The sequence below is a fragment of the Atheta coriaria genome, unplaced genomic scaffold, assembly GCF_025399875.1.
Source record: "Atheta coriaria isolate IRGN ID8LTWV9N9 unplaced genomic scaffold, Caltech_Dcor_3.1 hic_scaffold_3_pilon, whole genome shotgun sequence".
Taxonomy (NCBI): Eukaryota; Metazoa; Arthropoda; class Insecta; order Coleoptera; family Staphylinidae; genus Dalotia; species Dalotia coriaria.
Window position 1 is genome coordinate 7,048,978 of NW_027045445.1, and position 17,865 is coordinate 7,066,842.

General features: G+C 38.2%; 5 protein-coding genes, 1 long non-coding RNA gene and 1 other non-coding gene across 11 annotated transcripts; 3 read left to right on the forward strand and 4 right to left on the reverse strand.

The window, feature by feature from the left end:
* Positions 1-74: 74 nt before the first annotated feature.
* On the reverse strand, positions 75-147 carry TRNAV-UAC (transfer RNA valine (anticodon UAC)). Its single transcript has one exon. It is a non-coding gene; the product is annotated as a tRNA-Val (tRNA).
* A 3,158-nt stretch (positions 148-3,305) lies between these two features.
* LOC135804271 (T-box transcription factor TBX6-like) lies at positions 3,306-6,666 on the forward strand. The gene is made up of 3 exons (XM_065318094.1): positions 3,306-3,434; positions 3,543-3,636; positions 5,555-6,666. The coding sequence occupies exons 1-3, from the start codon at positions 3,416-3,418 to the stop codon at positions 6,507-6,509; spliced, it is 1,068 nt and encodes a 355-aa protein (XP_065174166.1). The 5' UTR covers positions 3,306-3,415; the 3' UTR covers positions 6,510-6,666.
* LOC135804270 (interferon-inducible double-stranded RNA-dependent protein kinase activator A-like) lies at positions 6,570-8,316 on the reverse strand. 5 transcript variants are annotated; one of them, XM_065318092.1, is made up of 6 exons: positions 8,181-8,316; positions 8,050-8,117; positions 7,723-7,994; positions 7,356-7,662; positions 7,088-7,291; positions 6,570-6,959 (listed from the first exon to the last, which is right to left on the reverse strand). In XM_065318092.1, exons 2-6 carry the CDS (start codon positions 8,098-8,100, stop codon positions 6,675-6,677), a joined length of 1,119 nt encoding a protein of 372 aa, XP_065174164.1. In that variant the 5' UTR covers positions 8,101-8,117; positions 8,181-8,316; the 3' UTR covers positions 6,570-6,674. The 5 variants fall into 5 exon arrangements, with proteins under 5 accessions (XP_065174164.1, XP_065174163.1, XP_065174161.1 ...); XM_065318091.1 differs by having other exon boundaries at positions 8,050-8,125; XM_065318089.1 differs by having other exon boundaries at positions 8,050-8,125; positions 8,177-8,316.
* On the forward strand, positions 8,293-8,819 carry Bet1 (blocked early in transport 1). The gene has a single exon (XM_065318095.1). It carries the CDS (start codon positions 8,293-8,295, stop codon positions 8,626-8,628), a length of 336 nt encoding a protein of 111 aa, XP_065174167.1. The 3' UTR covers positions 8,629-8,819.
* Positions 8,820-9,285: 466 nt separating this feature from the next.
* Positions 9,286-13,747, reverse strand: Ack (activated Cdc42 kinase). Its single transcript, XM_065317774.1, is given in 7 exon segments — positions 9,286-10,017; positions 10,077-10,249; positions 10,314-11,536; positions 11,596-12,183; positions 12,186-12,956; positions 13,014-13,187; positions 13,597-13,747. Coding segments are annotated over 7 exon segments (3,033 nt in total). The 5' UTR covers positions 13,610-13,747; the 3' UTR covers positions 9,286-9,926.
* A 588-nt stretch (positions 13,748-14,335) lies between these two features.
* Positions 14,336-15,298, forward strand: LOC135804017 (uncharacterized). The gene is made up of 2 exons (XR_010550954.1): positions 14,336-14,873; positions 14,937-15,298. It is a non-coding gene; the product is annotated as an uncharacterized lncRNA (long non-coding RNA).
* Positions 14,893-15,776, reverse strand: BCL7-like (chromatin remodeling complex subunit BCL7B-like protein). The gene is made up of 3 exons (XM_065317775.1): positions 15,541-15,776; positions 15,304-15,476; positions 14,893-15,248 (listed from the first exon to the last, which is right to left on the reverse strand). The coding sequence occupies exons 1-3, from the start codon at positions 15,627-15,629 to the stop codon at positions 15,127-15,129; spliced, it is 384 nt and encodes a 127-aa protein (XP_065173847.1). The 5' UTR covers positions 15,630-15,776; the 3' UTR covers positions 14,893-15,126.
* Between the last annotated feature and the right edge of the window lie 2,089 nt (positions 15,777-17,865).

A 17,865-nucleotide genomic window follows, 5' to 3' on the forward strand; every position in this document is an offset into this window, starting at 1 on the left:
TTGCCTGTATATGTAATAAAACAGTTAAATGTATGCAATAAAGAATAAAATTCAGGTAAAAGTAACGCAAAACGTGGTTCCGGCCGGGATCGAACCGGCGACCTTCTGCGTGTAAAGCAGACGTGATAACCGCTACACTACGGAACCAACTTGCGTGCTTTGTTGGCTGCATAGGTTTTAAAACCAAAAGTGTGTCACATATCTCCAACTGTATTATCCTCCATCTTGAATACGTAATCCGCATTTATTAGTATTTTATTTACGAATTTATACGCCATCCCGTCTTCTGCCTTCATACTTTAAATTTGTGCACAATTTAATTACTTTTCCAAACGTCACATTTAAATATTTCCTTCCGAAAGATATTTACTACCTCAATTGATGCTGAATGAACGGAAGTACGTAGCAATTAACGTAATCTCCTTCAAGGTTGTAAGTACAGTACTTTTGCGCTTTTGTGATTTCAGTTTTACGATCTGATAATTCTAAACAACCCAACCGAACCGTACCGGAAGGACCTTGCACTCACTATACAATTAGTAAGTGCTTTCCGGTGCTTTTACAAGTCATGCAAATTATCATGGCCCGTAGACCTTTAGAAACTTTCTAAGACACCGTTTTGGACATTAGTCTGGGCGCTCTTGATTCACCGGTAAGTCATAAAATGAGAAAGTACAATAAACTGGTGGGTAGATTACAACTGCGATTAGCCAGGATAAAAATGTCGTCAAGTCGAGTGAGGTGGCGCTTGCAAAAAGGATACAAGACTTAAAGTCAAGTACCATCACCGGGGGGTTAAACTACCTGCGAGGGTTATTTCCTATTTTCGTTTTGTGGGCATTGATTACGTTCAATATGAGCAAATAAGTGATTAATGGTAAAAAATGAAAAATAAATTGAAAAAAATAAAATAATTTATGCTTTTTTCTTTCAGACTTGTTTTGAAACACTATACCTTGACCGTATGGTGTTATCACTTCGTGGGCGACTTGTTAAAAGCAAGTCACGAGTGGTATTTCCGGATGGCGCTTAACTTTGATATATACTGGGATGTATTCTTTTCCATCCTGGTCACTCTAATCATTTTCGTCTGTTGGTTGCAGTTGTTGGTTTTTGGCAAAGTCTAGACAGCCACTTGACTCTTCATCCACCTCCTGGCGCGCGGCCGAGCCGATTTGCGCCCCGTCGTAATAATCACAATAATGCGACTAGTGTTAAAAGTCTTGTTAAACCCCTCCGAGTACGTCGAGCACGCTGCAAATGCTAATGCCACTCGAGAACTGCTTGTGTACCTTTTTCCAACTTGTTGCCGCATTGGTGTCGCGCCGGGTTTAGCACTCCGGCATGACGGTAAAGAAGGCGCCGGAGATTCGACCGCCGCCGTCGCCAATGCACTTTGCGTCGCGCCGAAGAGGAGGCCGGAAAACAAACACCGCAAGACGGTGATATTCGAGGAACCACACTTTGAGATGCCAATGAATGCTGTAAAATGCGACAAATGTTCATTCATGCATTTCAAATGGTTCAACAAGTTTTATATGGCCTATTAAAAAGTCTAATATTATTTAAAAGGTACCGAGAAGTGTTTAATTTAGATAACAATAGGATTACACTATAGAGCCTTGAGATTAACTCGCATTTGCAAAGACTAAAAGTCAGAAATTAAATTTTAAGTTGACTTCAAACCGCAAAAGCGCAATAAAATAATAATGTCTGGATCTGTGCATGCCACTCTCCTTGTCATCGGCTTCTTCTAATGTATGCATAATGCTCCTGCTGACGCCGTCGCCGTTGATTTGCTCGTCTGCAATTCGATGAGGCGTTGCTTGTCGGCGCTCATTATCTTAATAACAACGCAGACTTTCCTTAAATTTCGAAAATTTCAAATTTTTAAAACGTGTGTTATTTGGTGTGTGCGTCACTGTGGCGCGACACTTCCTACACCCGTCTAGTCACCAAACGATAAGCGAGTGCAAGCTTTTACCGCTGCTGTTTACATCGCGGTAACAAATTGGAAATGTGCCGCCGATGTCACTTCAGTCACTTAATGGCGACGCAATATGAAGACAATTTTTATGTTACACAAGAAAAAAAACACTATGCGTAGTAATGATAATGTTGAATGGCACTTGAGCAAATTGCACTATGTAATTTTTTTGTTTACGAAGCACATGTGGTTCCACTCACTTGTTCAGTCTTATGCCTGTGTTTATTTTCATCTAACGACCCACATAATATATAATAAACATGCAGGAGCTTTGTCTTCTTGGGTAGTCTGGCATGCAAATAGAATAATACAGGCTAAAATAATAAATTGCAAAAAATGCTGAAGTGTTGTATATTGTTTTGTGGATTTGGGATTTGGGACAACAATCTGTTGAAACCTGCGCGCATTTGTTCAAAACTAAGCAAATGCTTTTGTACTTGCGCGTCTAAGGGCAGTGTCGCGTTGATTAAGCGGTTTAAGGGAGTAAAAAATCATAAAAACTTATTTTATTTTATTGCTTTCACAAAGCAAATTGAACTTTGAACTTTTGAAGATAAAATCATTTATAAATTATCTAATTTTAGTATTTTATTCTTTTGTGTAAGTATTCACGAATTATATTAGGTTTCAAAACTGAAAAACAAAATTTTGTGCATTAATGTGTTTGTGTACTAAACAGATTTTCTGTATTAATCTTCATCTCAATTTATTTCCCCCTTTTTATGACTCTGTTTGTGCCATAAATGACTGTACCTAACCTTTGACAAATCTATTTTTGTCATTTTGTTTGTGTCATCTTGTTTACCATATTTGAATAATAAGGTGCAAAGGTACGTATGTGACTCAGAAGAAGTAAACAAAGTCGTTAGGGCATCCAAAATATCTGCACAGATAACATTTCTATGCCAAAACACTTAAGCTGCAATAAACCTACGTTTGACAAAAACAACTTAAAATCATACTTAAAATTAAAAGAACAACGTGTAGAAAATGTTATTGAAAATGAAACTTTACTAATTGTTGTCATGTTAATTAAAAATATGAATTCTTTGAAATATTATCTAATATCATCACGGCACATTTCTCATTCATTTCTTCTGGTATTCCTCAAGTCTTGAGGCAATAATAATTAGCGAGTATTGTAAGCTTATGCACTCCCTGCCGCTAATCCCCGATAGCAAAGCACGTTGCGTTGCGCCTTGTGAAAGCGCCCTATGCGCCGCCCATCAACCCTGCAACCGACCAATCAGCGACAAGAGACTTAAGTCATGCCTCTTGCCTATAAAGGGATGCAACCCCAATCATTTCGACACAGTAACGACTTACCATCAGTTACATCAACACTTACGCGAGCGAAATTGCAAAACATCAGTGAAAATTTTGAAGTTAAAATTAAATAGTGAAGTGTTTTTCATCAACACGGACAAAATGGATTATTTATATCAAGGTGAGTAAAATTAAAATTAAATAACTATTTTAATACAATTGAATTTCATATTAAATATAAACCCAGTGAAGATTGAAGTTTTAATTAAAAATATTTGTTAATTTTCAGATAAATTGCATTGTAATGTCAAATTACTCAACAAAGATCTTTGGGATTCGTTCTACATGCTCAATACTGAAATGATCATCACAAAACCTGGAAGGTAAGTCCTCAACAACATTATAATTACTAATTTTTAAATTTCTAAACGCAAAATTAGCATAAATGTTGTAAATCACGCGTTTTATTATGTTCACCAACTCGTAAAAGTTGTCTTAACCAAACGCCGAAAATTGAAAAACCCAGGCGTGAAATCGCGTTCCGTTTTTTATGTGTTTTGCGCCTTTTTTGTTCTCTTTTACGCCCTACTCAAACATAGTAAGCTAGGTCCCTATTGTTTTGTTTTTCCATCATCGGGAATCGTCTCCACCACGCTCGTAAACTATCAAATGACCAAAACCTTAGACGTGGCGCCTGTCACATTACGCAAACTATCTCTACCTGTCCACCTCTCACTTGCATTCACTGGAGGGCCATAGGTCGCTATCGTCTGTGTCGGTGTCGCCCGTCGCCCTTCTGACGTTTTACGTGTGTCATTGTCGGCGTGGCCCGGCTCCGTCTGGTCTTAACACTTGACTTGACCACTTAAGGGCACTAAACAACCACCAACACAGTTGCAACACATTAAAAAGATAGGCGTAAGCTGCTAAAAGGTGATTTGACTGCATTCGTTTCGCCTAGATGCTTTCACCTTCTCACAATGCGTGAGATAAAAAATCGACTGAAAGAGATACTCACCTCAGCCGCAGGGGATTAATCCTTCTAAAATGTGCGCATCGCTTGTTCCTCGAGTACTGTGATCGTAATCGCTCGAAAATCACTCAAAGCGCGCCGACACAACAAGTGTAGAGCTGGTTTGAGGTTAAGATCACGCATTGTTCTCGGTTACCGACAAACACCTAACAAAACACAACACAACACGCACGGTAGCGTTGTCCTTTTTGGTACTGGTATCTTTTGTATTCATTGTTTTCGGTTACGTATGCCACACACACAACACGCACATTTTTATATGACATATGGTCACTTTACGCGCATGCGCATTATCATTAAAAAATGACATTCAAACCGTGTTATTGTTGTGTGTGTTTTATCCGTCGGCGGGCGTGTTGCTGTGATTTAATTACACTTGGTCATCTGGTGTATCGTTAGGAATTCGTGTCACTGCTGGCAGGCCTCAACAACCCCGCCTACAAGATTACCCTCGCCCGGACTATTTATTTAAGTAACAAGGCGACGACTGCCCGCGCGCCGGAAACTCCAGACCGCAAATTATTTCGGAGCTAAGACCACCCTTAAAAACACAATCGGTACCAGAACGGAAAAGACGGACTAATAGATTATTTATCGATCGCGTGTTTACTTTTATTTGCCTGTTTGCCGACGAACAACATCCGGAAAAGCAATTTACGTGTTTCAACATTAAAATAAATCATAGGCAACCCAATTTATACAAAACTGACGGTGTGCTACTGTTTTACACCCTTAGGATAATCTGAAATTCGGTAAATTGATATGCGTCGCCATGCGTCGGCATTACAAACATTCTAAGACGCCGATGTTATCGGTTGTGTCTTCGTTTTCAATATTTTAGGTTTGACATGGGTTTTTCTTGGGTCTGCGTTTGTCGAATGATAATTAACACGCGTGTTTACACCCGACCTACATCAACATTCCAAATTTTCGGTCGCGTAAAAAATATCGCAAGATAAAAAACAAACGCTGGGCTAGGTCGTAAACTAAAGAGTAATTTATACAGGGTGTTACAAAACATACATACAAATCAACTGTTTATCTTCGCATGTTGTTTTTGAACACTCTGTATTACTGAACTAGGTACTTGAGGACTAGTTTTACGACTTACGGTTATTTACTCACCGTCCGTGTGTTCACGTCAAGTGCCACAAAGCAGGCGCCACTCTTGCGATAACCTACACTTGCAGAAACAAAATGATAACAAATTATATTTACATATTTTATAACCGAGAGTTTGAAGTATAATTCGATTTCTTTTTTTATAGACGTATGTTTCCCTCCATGCGTGTTCAAGTTACGGACCTCGACCCACACAAAGACTACTGCTTCCTAGTGGAAATGGTACCAGTCACTAAGTGCCGTTACCGATACTCTGCCGCCACAGGTTGGGCCCCAGCCGGAGCCGAAGAAGCACACAGCCCTAATCGATTCTATATCCACCCGGAATCACCCGCCCCCGGAGCTCATTGGATGTCTCAAGCAGTATCCTTCGGTCGTTTGAAACTAACGAACATGTCGAATGCTCCAGCGGGCCACGTGGTAATGGCCTCCATGCACAAATACCAACCTCGTATTCACGTTGTGGAAGCGTCCGATCTAAGAAACATCTTCGATTACGCTCCGAAAGTGGTGGTGGACTTTGCTGAAACACAATTCATCGCCGTCACCGCTTACCAGAACGACAAGATGACCAAGATGAAGATCGACCACAACCCATTCGCTAAAGGTTTCAGGGAATCAGGTCAAAGCAAGTGCAAAAGGAAGCGTCAGAGAATGGAACAAGAAAAACAAGAGGAAAAAGAAGAGAAAGATTCATCAGTTGAAGAAGACGTTGATGTTGTGGGTGTTGGTGATGTCGAAGAGATTACACAGGAACCAAAGAAACATGTAAAACATGCACCGCTAGATGTCTCTAGTGATTCTGGCATGAGTGATTGTGACAGTTCGATGACAGCATCACCGAGTCCGAGTTCGAATTATGTCCATCAACAATCACATCGACAATTACATCATTATCCTTACACTCCCTACTTCTACCAGTATCCATTTGCTTTGCATCCTGCCACATATTTCAACCATTCCTTATATTCATCTATACATATGTCAAGGTTAATGCCGCAGGATTTATCAGTATCCAAGCGGATTGAAGATGAACCAAGGAATGAAACCAGACCAAAATTTACAGATTTCTCGATTCGTGCAATCACAGGATTGGTTTAAACTGTTTCTATCTAGTAGTTAAGACTGTTATATTTGTTCTTATGATAGATTATTGTAAAATGATGTAAAATATTTAAATTATATTAGACTAAGCAAATTATAAGTATTCTATACAAAATATTAAAGTGCAATTATATAAATTTATATATCTAATTAATCTGCGCTTCATAAATGAACAAAATTAACTTTTGTGCACAAAGCCATCATCCTGAGATATTCAAGTGTAGTGCGTGCGGCATTTTGCTTGGCCTTTTCATCGTCTGCCCCCGACCCGCAGCATACAATATACGTGAATGTATTTAACACTGGCATACGCAACTGCACCATGCACTGCTTCATCCCTTCGCTATCAAGATCTTCTGACAGCGTTATCGCCATGTCAAAGGCTTGCTCCTGACACACGTCGCAAAGTGTTTGCATGTGGTTTGCATTTTTATTGATGCCAATTATCTGTACATATAATATTAAATTAAAATGTTTTAACTACATTATTTCTTCTGGGTTTTCCTTATTGATACTTTTTTTGTTTTGGCTTTTCTTATAGGGACATTTCGTGTACGTCGCAATTTTGGAATTACCTTTAGTTTGAGCATATCCGGGCCGGAAGACTCTTCAACGCATTGCTGAATTTGAGTGAATACCACATCAGGATCAGGAGCTGCATTATTAGATGTTGATGCAATGGCAGTATCCTGAACATCTTCAGTTTTACATAATGAAGATATTTCGTTTGTTTTAGGAATATTATCATCCGGTTCAGGTGCTGGCTCTTGTTTGATTGCCTGTGGCAAATTACAAACACAATAAATCAGTAAAAATAAACAATTTGAAGAGTATAAAACCCACCACCAGACAAGTTTCACTTGACAGTTGTGCAGATGGCGCTGCGCTATTAGACAACTTCGCCAACATCTCTTGAGCGGCCAATTTCTTAGCCGCTTTTTTATTACCAGCCGTGCCGATAGTTTTGTGTTCTGATACGATGCAGGAAGTGGTAAAGATTGGAATGTGTGACATGCCACTACGAGATTCTTCGTGATATACTGGTGTTCCCCATCCGCGTATAATACATAATTCTTGCAACATGCCGATGCTGTTTTCTACTGCAGGTGGAGGCGTTACACCGGCTTCCAACGCAGGACTTGAAAAATTGCTGCAAACAATCAAAATTAACTATTTAATTATTATTATTACAATAAACTCTTGTATTTACTTTAATGGAGGAGTACTTTCGGTACTTGCATTTGAAGTATCATTCGCAAGTAAATAATTAATTAAATTCTGCGCAGACGCAGATTTAGCTCCCTTTTTCGAATTGGCTGTGCCCAATGCAGAAATATCATCGTTAATAAATGCACGATACTTGAAACTTCGTGAATGGTCTGCACCGGTTGTCTCTACCAGCTCATACTTTGCTTCTAATCGCAAAGTAACCAATGCTTCTTGTAGTAAGGAGATCGGTTGCTTGGTCCGGCTTTCCGCCATCTTAAAAATTGAACCAATTGTTACTAATTTCAACATCAGTGGTTATTTAACATACCAATTTAAGCAGGTTTTCTTTACAGCTTTTTATCAGATCCATGATATCCATAAAATACCTCAAACATACTACAATACTACAAAATTTGAATTTGATTTGAATTTCAGCTACTAGATGTCGCACTTACCAACCTGTCAATTCAACTAGGCCAACAAAATCCACGTATCAATTGTTATCGCGATTTCTTAGTCGGTGTGGGCTAAAATCCAACAATAATTCATTGTGGCGTCGTACGGCAGCAACATGCGGCGAGCGCATCATTCTGGCTACCAATACCAGCCATTGAATCAAAATGCGGGCGAGATCGAAGAAGAAAACAATCGCATGCAAGATGAGCTGAAGGACAAGATTGGCGTGTTGAAGTCGCTATCGATAGACATCGGCAATGAAGTGAAATACCAGGACAAGTTACTGCGCGATGTTGACGACGATCTCGATCGAACCGGCGGCTTCCTGGGCACCACCATGAACCGGGTGTTACGACTCTCCAAAGGCAGTCACAATTACTACATCATCTACTTGTTTCTGTTCTCAATTTTCGTATTTTTCCTCCTGTATATTGTACTCAAGTTTAGATAATAGAAGCCCTAGAAGTGCCAAGTGGCAATTAATGTGGTGTGAATGTTAAATTAAGGTTTAAGTGTACATAGTTTTTAAGGTTAAAGATGTTAACGGTAACAATGTGATGCAAGATAAGTGAAATGTTATGAAACTGGCATGAATGTGAATATTTTTTATTCATGGAAATAAAGTATTTTCTTTATATTTAACATACCTTCTAATATTATATTGAGCTCAACAATACGCCGGGGAAGTACTGAAGATCGTATTGTAGTTACGACAATTCGTATTTTGACAGTTTGTTTAGGGATTTCTGTAACTTACGGTAGGCAACCCTGGCAACTCTGGTTGTAAATTGAATCTTGGGCTGAAATTTAGCGCGTGTGAGCTGCAGCAAGTTTTCTTCATTATTTCTCCAAGTAAGTTATATTAAATGATTATTTCTTGATTAACATAAGCATGTACCTGTACACTACTGACAAATTCTACATTTGAGCCAGTAATATTCCACTAAAAGAATGATTTTTTAAATTGGTTGGTCCGACTTGGTAGGTAGGCTACCTTGTTTGTGTTGTTTATCCATATATCTTCTAATCGGTTAGGCAACCCAATATACGCTAATGTTCTTCGTTGAATATTTAATCTCATTTTTAATTCATTATACAAACTACGATGTTTAAAAAAAACGTGTTTTTAATAAAAACAACAACTGCAGTATATTACAAGCTTATTATAATTCTATAACATTAGCATCCACACAGTTTACTAAATAAAATAAAAGGTAAGTCATGAAAAAATATATAAAGAAAACTATATACACATATTCATGTGAAATAAAAACGCTCATACTCTTCTCAAAAGATCATTAATGCATGTATATATTTTATATACATTATGGATTCATCAGAGATGAAAATTTCGATAAATAGTGGCATTCGAGTGGAATTGGCTGCTTCAGAATTTTGACTAGACACTGATAATTGTCATAAAAATTCATTTGGTTAATCCGTACTAAAACCAGACTTTTGTTATATTTGTTATGTTCACACTCTTATCTATAACTGGAAGCTGTTAAGCATATAAGGATAATCGTTCACAGTTCTGCTTTTTATTTCTTCGGCCTAGTTCTAGTTTGCAATATATTTAACCATGCATTTCCGTATTCTTTGGCACTTAACAATTATACTATAGCGCGTCAATCGACCAACCATACATCACAGACTCGTTATTTTATTTAGAGTATCGATTTTTCATACCCGCTTTTCACCATGCATCAGCATTGATATGCAATTATGATTATTTCATATTGTCATGTTTCATTCGAGCATTGACGACGCGGCCAATTCGACATTCCAGTTTGTTCGTTGGAGAGCACTCTCACATTTTGATCTATCAGTCAATCCAAGCCTGTAAACCAATATTATGACATGACTTTTAATAATTTAAGAATTATTTGAAAAAATTACCTCAATAATCGTTCAATTTTGATGTGTCTTATCACCTGTTCAACATCCCACCTGAAGAGTTGCAGTTTCCCCTCACATTCCTCAACAGAAGCATCTGGAATGGCATTCTGCACCTGAGTAATCTTCGACTGTCGATATTCATGAGTCATTAAACGTTCAGCATCTGTACTCAACTGTATATACACAAATATAATCAAAAATTAAACACAACCGTAAATCACTCTATAATAATCTTACCGTTCCAAGTTGAAGTCTTCTTTGCACCTGCTGCATGCTCAACGGATGCGCCCCCGGTGGTGGTGCGGGTGCAGGTCTTGTCGGAATAAGCACGTGCTTATCAGGCACTTGACTATAGTAAGTCTCCTCGATCTCGGAATACACTTCCTCATCGGGAACTGTATTATACGCATGTCCAACTGCATAATCATTATGTTGCTGATACATAACATCTTTATTCAAGTATGTCGGTTGTGTGCTACTCGAACTTTCATATACTGCCGAATAGCCATATGGCGATGCAACCGAGACAATACTTGCTCGGTTATTAGACTTGAAACATCCTAATTCAGTGCCTACCGATGTGATGCCATTGTTGTAAGTACCAGTGTAAAAACTATTTGAGTTGCCATTGGAAGCATGAGTGATGGTGGAACTATTGGAATTGTTAACATAAATGGGCTGAGATTCATTTTGTACTTTGGGAAGACTATGGTTTTGCGCATGCGCACTTGATGCACCTGTGATGGTTTTGATCGTTGCATTAACTTCATTAGTGCGTTTTAGATTGAGATTCGGCGGCGGTGGGTCAATCATCGGCAAATTCGCAACTCCATTCATTTTCGAGCCAATGCACAACGCCTTCTCAAACTCTTCACTGAGATTCTCCTGTGAATTACACCCGAAATTATTACGGGCGTAGGAATCAAACGAGTCTGTTTTGATGAGGCTCATTAACTCACGACTAGAGATTGGCTGCGTTTCAGGGATATAACTTGCAGCATAATTTGACTTTTGTTTCGATGGCGTCGGATTTTTGATCGGTGATAATATTTCATTCTTTGTTATTGATTGCATTTTTTCCACAAGAACTGTAGAAGTATCAAACGGATCATCATCGAGTTTCTGTGGTTCGTTAAAATTAGCTATCGATGTGTTGTTGTACGCAGGTGGCATGTGATATGGGGGTGGTGTCGGCGGTGCAGATGATACCTGAGCCACATCAATAGGCTCATCAATTAGCGACACCGCAACCCGTGAGGGCTCAGCATGTCTATTAGCGCACGGTGCGCCATCTGGTGAAATGTCAATCAGAATACCTTCACGATTGGAGGGTTGCGGTGGTCGGTCTGGTTTCACACCCACAACTTTAGTTCGCAATTTACTATCGGAATGTTGATCATTTACTAACTTTTTATACACGAATTGCTTCTCTGCCGACGGACGCAACAAAACACTCGCAGCTAAAACATACAAATTCAACGTTACTTATAAACTCATTACAAAAAAAAAACATACTCACAATGTCTGTATGATTTCTGTTTCTGTCCTGGTGAAGTCCCACCCACGCGCATTTGAACTCCCTTGTCTATGTGTGGATAACCAGTAACATCCGGCGGCTCCATGGGATTTCGCAAATACATTTCGTCAATGTGTGACGGACTACCCCAGGACTCTCCAAACGCCGCACCATGACCGGTGTGTATAAATGAATTATGCAGAGGTTTACTAATGTCTTCACTTAGCATTTGCCTGCCAAGACTAATCAAACACCTTGGAAATAAGCCGATCTCAAATGTACGCTGGCTCTGACCCTTCCACCAGTACACATCCGCCGCTCCTTCTATCACAGCAATTTCCTCCCCCTGCATCACACGTAACTTATCCGGCTCGTCTAAGTTCCCGAGACTTTTCACTATCGAAATTCTCTTCTGCTTGAAAAACTTGTTAATCGCAGCAAATGTAGGCCTGTCCTGCGGCTTCTTCGCCCAACACTGCAGCAACAACTGGTATATATCACCTGGACAAGCCAATGGAGGTGCCAACCTCTCGCCTTCTGTATAAGTTTTTCTCAAAATTTCCGCACCGTTTAAACCCATCCATGGATCCTCCCGAATGTAAACATCTCCCATACTGTGACACCAAACATCCACGCATCACTCGCATGAGAAAACTGTCGTGATCTTAGTGATTCCGGCGCACACCAAGGAAACGGCACCTTTTTATGCTCAGTCATTACATAGCAGTCTGATTCTTGGGGTATTGCACGCATAAGACCAAAATCGCCAATCTTTATCTTATCCGCCGTGAGAAGCAAAACATTCCTGCATGCCAAATCGCGATGCACAAACCTTTTCGTTTCGAGATATTCCATCCCTGTTGCAACTTGCGCTGCATATTCACAAAGAAGTGTCACTGGTGTATGCATACACTGCTTCCGAAGAGCATCGATCAACGCACCAAGCGGTGCTAATTCAGTTACCATCATCATAGGCACGCTTAACACAATACCATGCAGCTGGATGAGATTTGGATGGCTGAGACTATGCATGGCCTGTACCTCTTTCATGAAATCCTCGAATACACCTGGCTGGGTGATCGCATCTGCTTTGAGGACTTTCACGGCAACTGGAAGACTTCTACCTGGTGACATTGTCCATTCTCCACGACGTACAACCCCAAATGAGCCATCACCTAGTTTTACTGACATCGACAGGTCTTTTTCGTTGATGAGACATGTTAGGCTTGCAGATAAACTATCAGGTGTTTCTGTGTTTGTTCTTTTTGATTTGGTGCCAGCCGATGGGATTATTTTCGTAATGAGATTCTTTTTCCATTGATGAATTTTGCGCTTTCTTACTGCATCTAATAATCTTCTAATTCCTATAAAAACATAATTTAATTTTAATAGTTACTCTGTTTTTTATGATTTAATTTTACCTGGTTTACTAAGTCCTATCTTCTCCAAATCCTCTGTCTTAACGAATTCAAAGTGTTCCAAGCGTGTGATTTGCAAATCATCCTTGATGGCAGTCAAAAATTGCTTCAATTGCACATCCTCTAGCAGCTCATACAGCCATTCAATGCTTTCATCAACCGACATTATGTCCGCACCTATGCATCAAAGAAACAACAATGAGCTATTCAATTATATAATCACATCAACTAATGTGTTAATGTGAACGGTATTGTGACAACTTGTTCAAGTGATTGTATTTATTCAATAGAGCAAAAGAATGATGAGAAGATGCTTCGAAAAACCGAATTTCACAAACAGAGCACGAAAAATAAAAAATAAACTTAACTGGGCTCATATTACGTTAATTTTAGCAAAGATGTTTACATAAAAAGCGCAGTTAAATGCACTAGCATAAACAAATCAAGTTAATCTAAGATTACTAATTGAGGATAGCAATTCGGCATTGTCCTGTCTATAATAGGACAACAATAAAAACGTTACCTCTAAGCTACCTGACTGTAAACATCGTTATTAATTCAATTCAATTACAAGTTCAATTCTAACCTTGGACCAGCATTCACTACACACGAAAAAATATTCACTCAAACACAAGATATATTAAATATTTCTATCATTCACATAATAATTTTTCAAATCCAACAAGACATATAAACGCACAAAATAGCATCTAAACACTGCCATAAACATATGAGAATGCCGATATTCCCAACATACCTCTTCGTTTTCCTAATATGCGCGCTGTATTTGCTCTATTACTTCATCGCTGATTAAACATGCACATCCTGTTTGCAGTTTTGTGCACACAGATTCCCGACGAAACGGTTGAAACTGTTTTGAAAATCGGGCTTATCGTCTGGGTTGCCACCGATTTTAAAACACAGCACAATTGTATACCGTATCTGATGTTGAACACCTGGCGCGTCAACTGCCGACCGAACGTGAACACAAATGTGTACCAAATGTGAACAACTGAAGTGCTTGGAAAGAGAGCGAAGGCTGCTGTAAATAATGCGAAATGTCTTTGGAGCGTGCTTGTTGGGTGGTTGCCATTTAGAACTGTGTCTGACATTATGTTACAGTCACGTGACTGGATAATTTGATTTTTACAATGCTGCCAATCTTCCGCATCTCCAAAGTCATAAATAAAAATACTTACTTACAAAATAATTCCAAGAGTTAGGTATTAATTATTATAAAATACAGTTTATTTACTTTCTCACAATTGTTTTAATTTAATCTATTAGGTTTGATCTAATTTATTTTCATTCTTTTATATGATGATATACGAAACACCAAGTATAATGACATAACGATCTTGCTTCAAAAATATAACCTCAAAATGGCCGACGGTTTAAGTTCTCCAACGACTCAAAATATTTATTATTTATCACAAAAACTCCATGAATTACAATTAAAAGAAGCTAAACTTCAACAGAAACTAGCGATGAATAAACTAAAACAACAAATAAGGCGCGTTGACGGTATTATGAGTTTGAATCTTCAAGCAGAAAGTGAAACTTTACAAACCACTTGTACAATCACTGAAAACTTAACAAAGCTGGAGAAAATCATCAGTGGAAATAAAAACATAATCCCAGTAACAAGGGAGAAGCACAAAGAAGTCCAACAGCTTCTTGCAGCTTCAACAAACATTTTAAACCAAACTGCAAGTAAAATTAATTATGAAGAATATTCCAATTTGAATCTCAACACTTCTCTTGAAAATATCAAAACCCTTTCAACAAAATTTGAAAAAATGAACACTGCTCTGGATAATTACATGCAATTATACAAGATGATCAACTGCATAATAAGCATAGGTAAATCAAGTTCAGGAAATTTGTGTCTTGTAAACTTAAAATTATAATTGTAATATTTTACAGGTGAAAAAAATTCATTACAAGCTGATTATGCACACAAGCCGCGCACACGGAGATCCCGCCTCTCCGACAGTTCATTTCTTACCACATTTGAGGCCAACAACATCAGTACATCTTCCCAATTAGAAGAAACCATAAAACCTCATCTACACCACATGAAATAATTTACAAGCTGCCTGAATGCAAGCACACCTTACTCAGTCTTTAATCGTTTCACAGGTAATTCATTACTATGTGAATTGGAATCTTCTGAGAATGTCATATGTGAAGAGGAGAAGTCTGTTGGTCCTTGAGAATCACTTACAGTTGAAAAACCTATCATAAATTATGAATAATAATTAAATAAATAACTTAATTTTTATAGATTTACATGTGTTTGAGTCCTCAGCCATACTGAAGTTTGAGTTGGATGATTCAGTCTGTTTCCTGAGATTTTCTTTATTAGATTCCCGTTTACTTTTCTTCATCTCGCCGCCTGTCGCCACCGGCACCCATTTGTAAATCTTCATTGTCGTATCTCCGATTGTGACCCATTTTTTCTCCCTGAGTACAAAAAATATACCATTCATAAATGGAAGTTGGACATTTTGGTTCGCGGAAAACTCACCAATGCCGGACCTTCTCTACAGCCTGCATTATTTTCTTTATGTCATCCTTAGCGCGGCTCCGTGTCTCTGCCCGAACTGAACGCGACATCGTCGCTGAGTACTTACAATAACAACAAGAACGAGGTAGATGAATGCGATGAGGTTTCGAATGTTTGTTTTCGGTGGCCTAATGGCGACCATTCGGTTTTGTGTTGGATTGCCGAGTTGGAGAACACCAGCGACACTATGCAAGCCGTCGGCAGCCGTAGAAAGTGTTCGGAATTGATTCGACAAGGTCAATGGTTTTAACGCGGCAACATGTTTTTTAAACTAAAACAAATAAGTTTATTGTAAACAAAAGTTTAAATTTACGTTTTCACTTTCTATTGCTGGCGTAATATAGAAATTATATGTGTTTTTAACATTTGTATTACATAATTTAATATTAAAAGCACGCATCGGAGCGATACTAGCGCCACACCCAAAACTTTTAAAAATAGTTTCTTTGTTATAATTTTGCAAATACTGTGCATTGAATTTACGGAAGAAGTTTAATTCTACATTGTATTAACATAATGATTTTAAAATATGGTAATAAATGTTATTTTATATTCAATACACTGATTCAAATTCAATAATAAAAGTTTTGCTGGTGGCGCTAGTGTCGCTCCAAAACGCACCTGCTTAAGCGTGTGTCATAACCCTCGCAGTTTTAAAATGTCAGTTATGGCGAACGCACGAGAAGTTTTATCACATTTAAATTATTTAGGATATACTAATATTAGTGCGCATCAGTTAAAAGAGTTCATGATAGGTATAACTTGCAACCCTTACTTAACATTCTTTTCTAACTATTACTGTTCCAGATTTAAAACGGTTTATAAAATATGATGAACAATGTCAACAACAACAACACACATATACAATGGGCAAGAAAATGAAGATCCACAGGAAGATATTTTCGAGTGTTTACACAAGACAGACACTATTGCATCAAAAGCTAAGAAAAAACCGACCTCTCCAAAGAAACAATTGAAACAACATGTTATTACATTGCAAATTAACAATCCAGGGCATTCATCACATCTGTGCACAAACTCAGTACCAAAACTTATCTTACCACAATCAGAAATAGATGATTCTGAATCAAGACAAAGTACAAATAGATTGAACTGCATTAATAGGCAGTGTAATCAAGCTGTGTCATTAGCTCCATCTACTGCAGCAAGCAAAGTAAGTGTTGCTGGGAGTTTAGATCAAATGAAAAGTATTCCAAGCACAACACAATCAGTGCCTATTCTACCTCTATCAGCTACAACTACTGCCACTAATCTTGAAACAAGTAAAAAAAGTGCAAGGCCCAAGAGTTCAAGAAGTTCCTGTAAGTAAAAAGTTACGTAATTAGAGTTAAATATTAGATTTAAATGTTTTCTTCACAGTTATAAGGCCTAGAATTGCCAATAAGCCTATGAAAAGTGATCCTGTGGCTTTATATCATCAGTACAAACAGGAATGGGATAAGATTAAGTTCCCTGGTGAACATCAGCATGGTCAGACAAGATGGGCAATTCGTGAAAAGCTTTTGGGTGATAGATAATCATTCTTAATATTATTTCATGTGACAAGTTTCTATTTATAAGTTATGCTCTTGTTATAAGTAAGACTCTTATTGCCAACTTGACAGTGCCTTTTTCAAAATTTAAGTTGGTAGTACTGTGCTTAGCGTCGACGCCATTTTCCACGCCGCAGTATGAATTCGTCCGTTGTTTCGGTGCGTCGCTAGTCGTTTTATTCATAACTTCGCGTTCTTACAATATGAACAACGTTATTTGTACTTAGTTTCGCGTTATACTAAAATTTTGTACTGTGTTTTATCCGTTTTGTATATACGCTATCTCCAAATAGATGTGATTGTCAAGATTTCACAAAACGAACATTGTGCACACACGCCGTTTTTGAAGATGTAATATCACCATTTGAATCCGGTAAGTGAAATAAATCGCATCAAGGCTTTCTTTAAACATTAACTAGTCCTCAAAAGATTATCTGACTATCAGAAATTCTTGTTTGTATGTTAATAACACAAGGAATTTGAATGTTTTGTCTGATTTGTTTATTTTCTTGTTTGTTTTAGGGCTTAACCAGCTTACATGGCTGCACTGGAATGGTCAAAACACACATCGAAATCATGGTAATTTAGTTTTTTTTTTCTTATAAATTTCAATTTTCGTTGTACATTCAATGAAAATTGCTGTTAAATTAAATGTTTGCGCTTGTCAATTCTGTTACGCCGCAGAAAAATGACAGTATCGGTAGCAATTCTATACGCAATTACAGTTTCCTCC

Bases quoted from the DNA above. Each gene is read 5' to 3' on its own strand.
- Bet1 (XM_065318095.1), top strand. From the start codon at position 8,293: ATGCGGCGAGCGCATCATTCTGGCTACCAATACCAGCCATTGAATCAA.
- LOC135804270 (XM_065318092.1), bottom strand. From the start codon at position 8,100: ATGGATATCATGGATCTGATAAAAAGCTGTAAAGAAAACCTGCTTAAA. The intron at 7,663-7,722 runs GTAAATACAAGA...GATTGTTTGCAG, and splicing joins GAAAGTACTCCTCCATTAAA to CAATTTTTCAAGTCCTGCGT. The intron at 6,960-7,087 runs GTAATTCCAAAA...TTATATGTACAG, and splicing joins CGGATATGCTCAAACTAAAG to ATAATTGGCATCAATAAAAA.
- BCL7-like (XM_065317775.1), bottom strand. From the start codon at position 15,629: ATGTCGCGTTCAGTTCGGGCAGAGACACGGAGCCGCGCTAAGGATGAC. The intron at 15,477-15,540 runs GTGAGTTTTCCG...TTTTGTACTCAG, and splicing joins GTAGAGAAGGTCCGGCATTG to GGAGAAAAAATGGGTCACAA. The intron at 15,249-15,303 runs GTAAATCTATAA...AATTTATGATAG, and splicing joins GGCTGAGGACTCAAACACAT to GTTTTTCAACTGTAAGTGAT.
- LOC135804271 (XM_065318094.1), top strand. The intron at 3,637-5,554 runs GTAAGTCCTCAA...CTTTTTTTATAG, and splicing joins ATCATCACAAAACCTGGAAG to ACGTATGTTTCCCTCCATGC.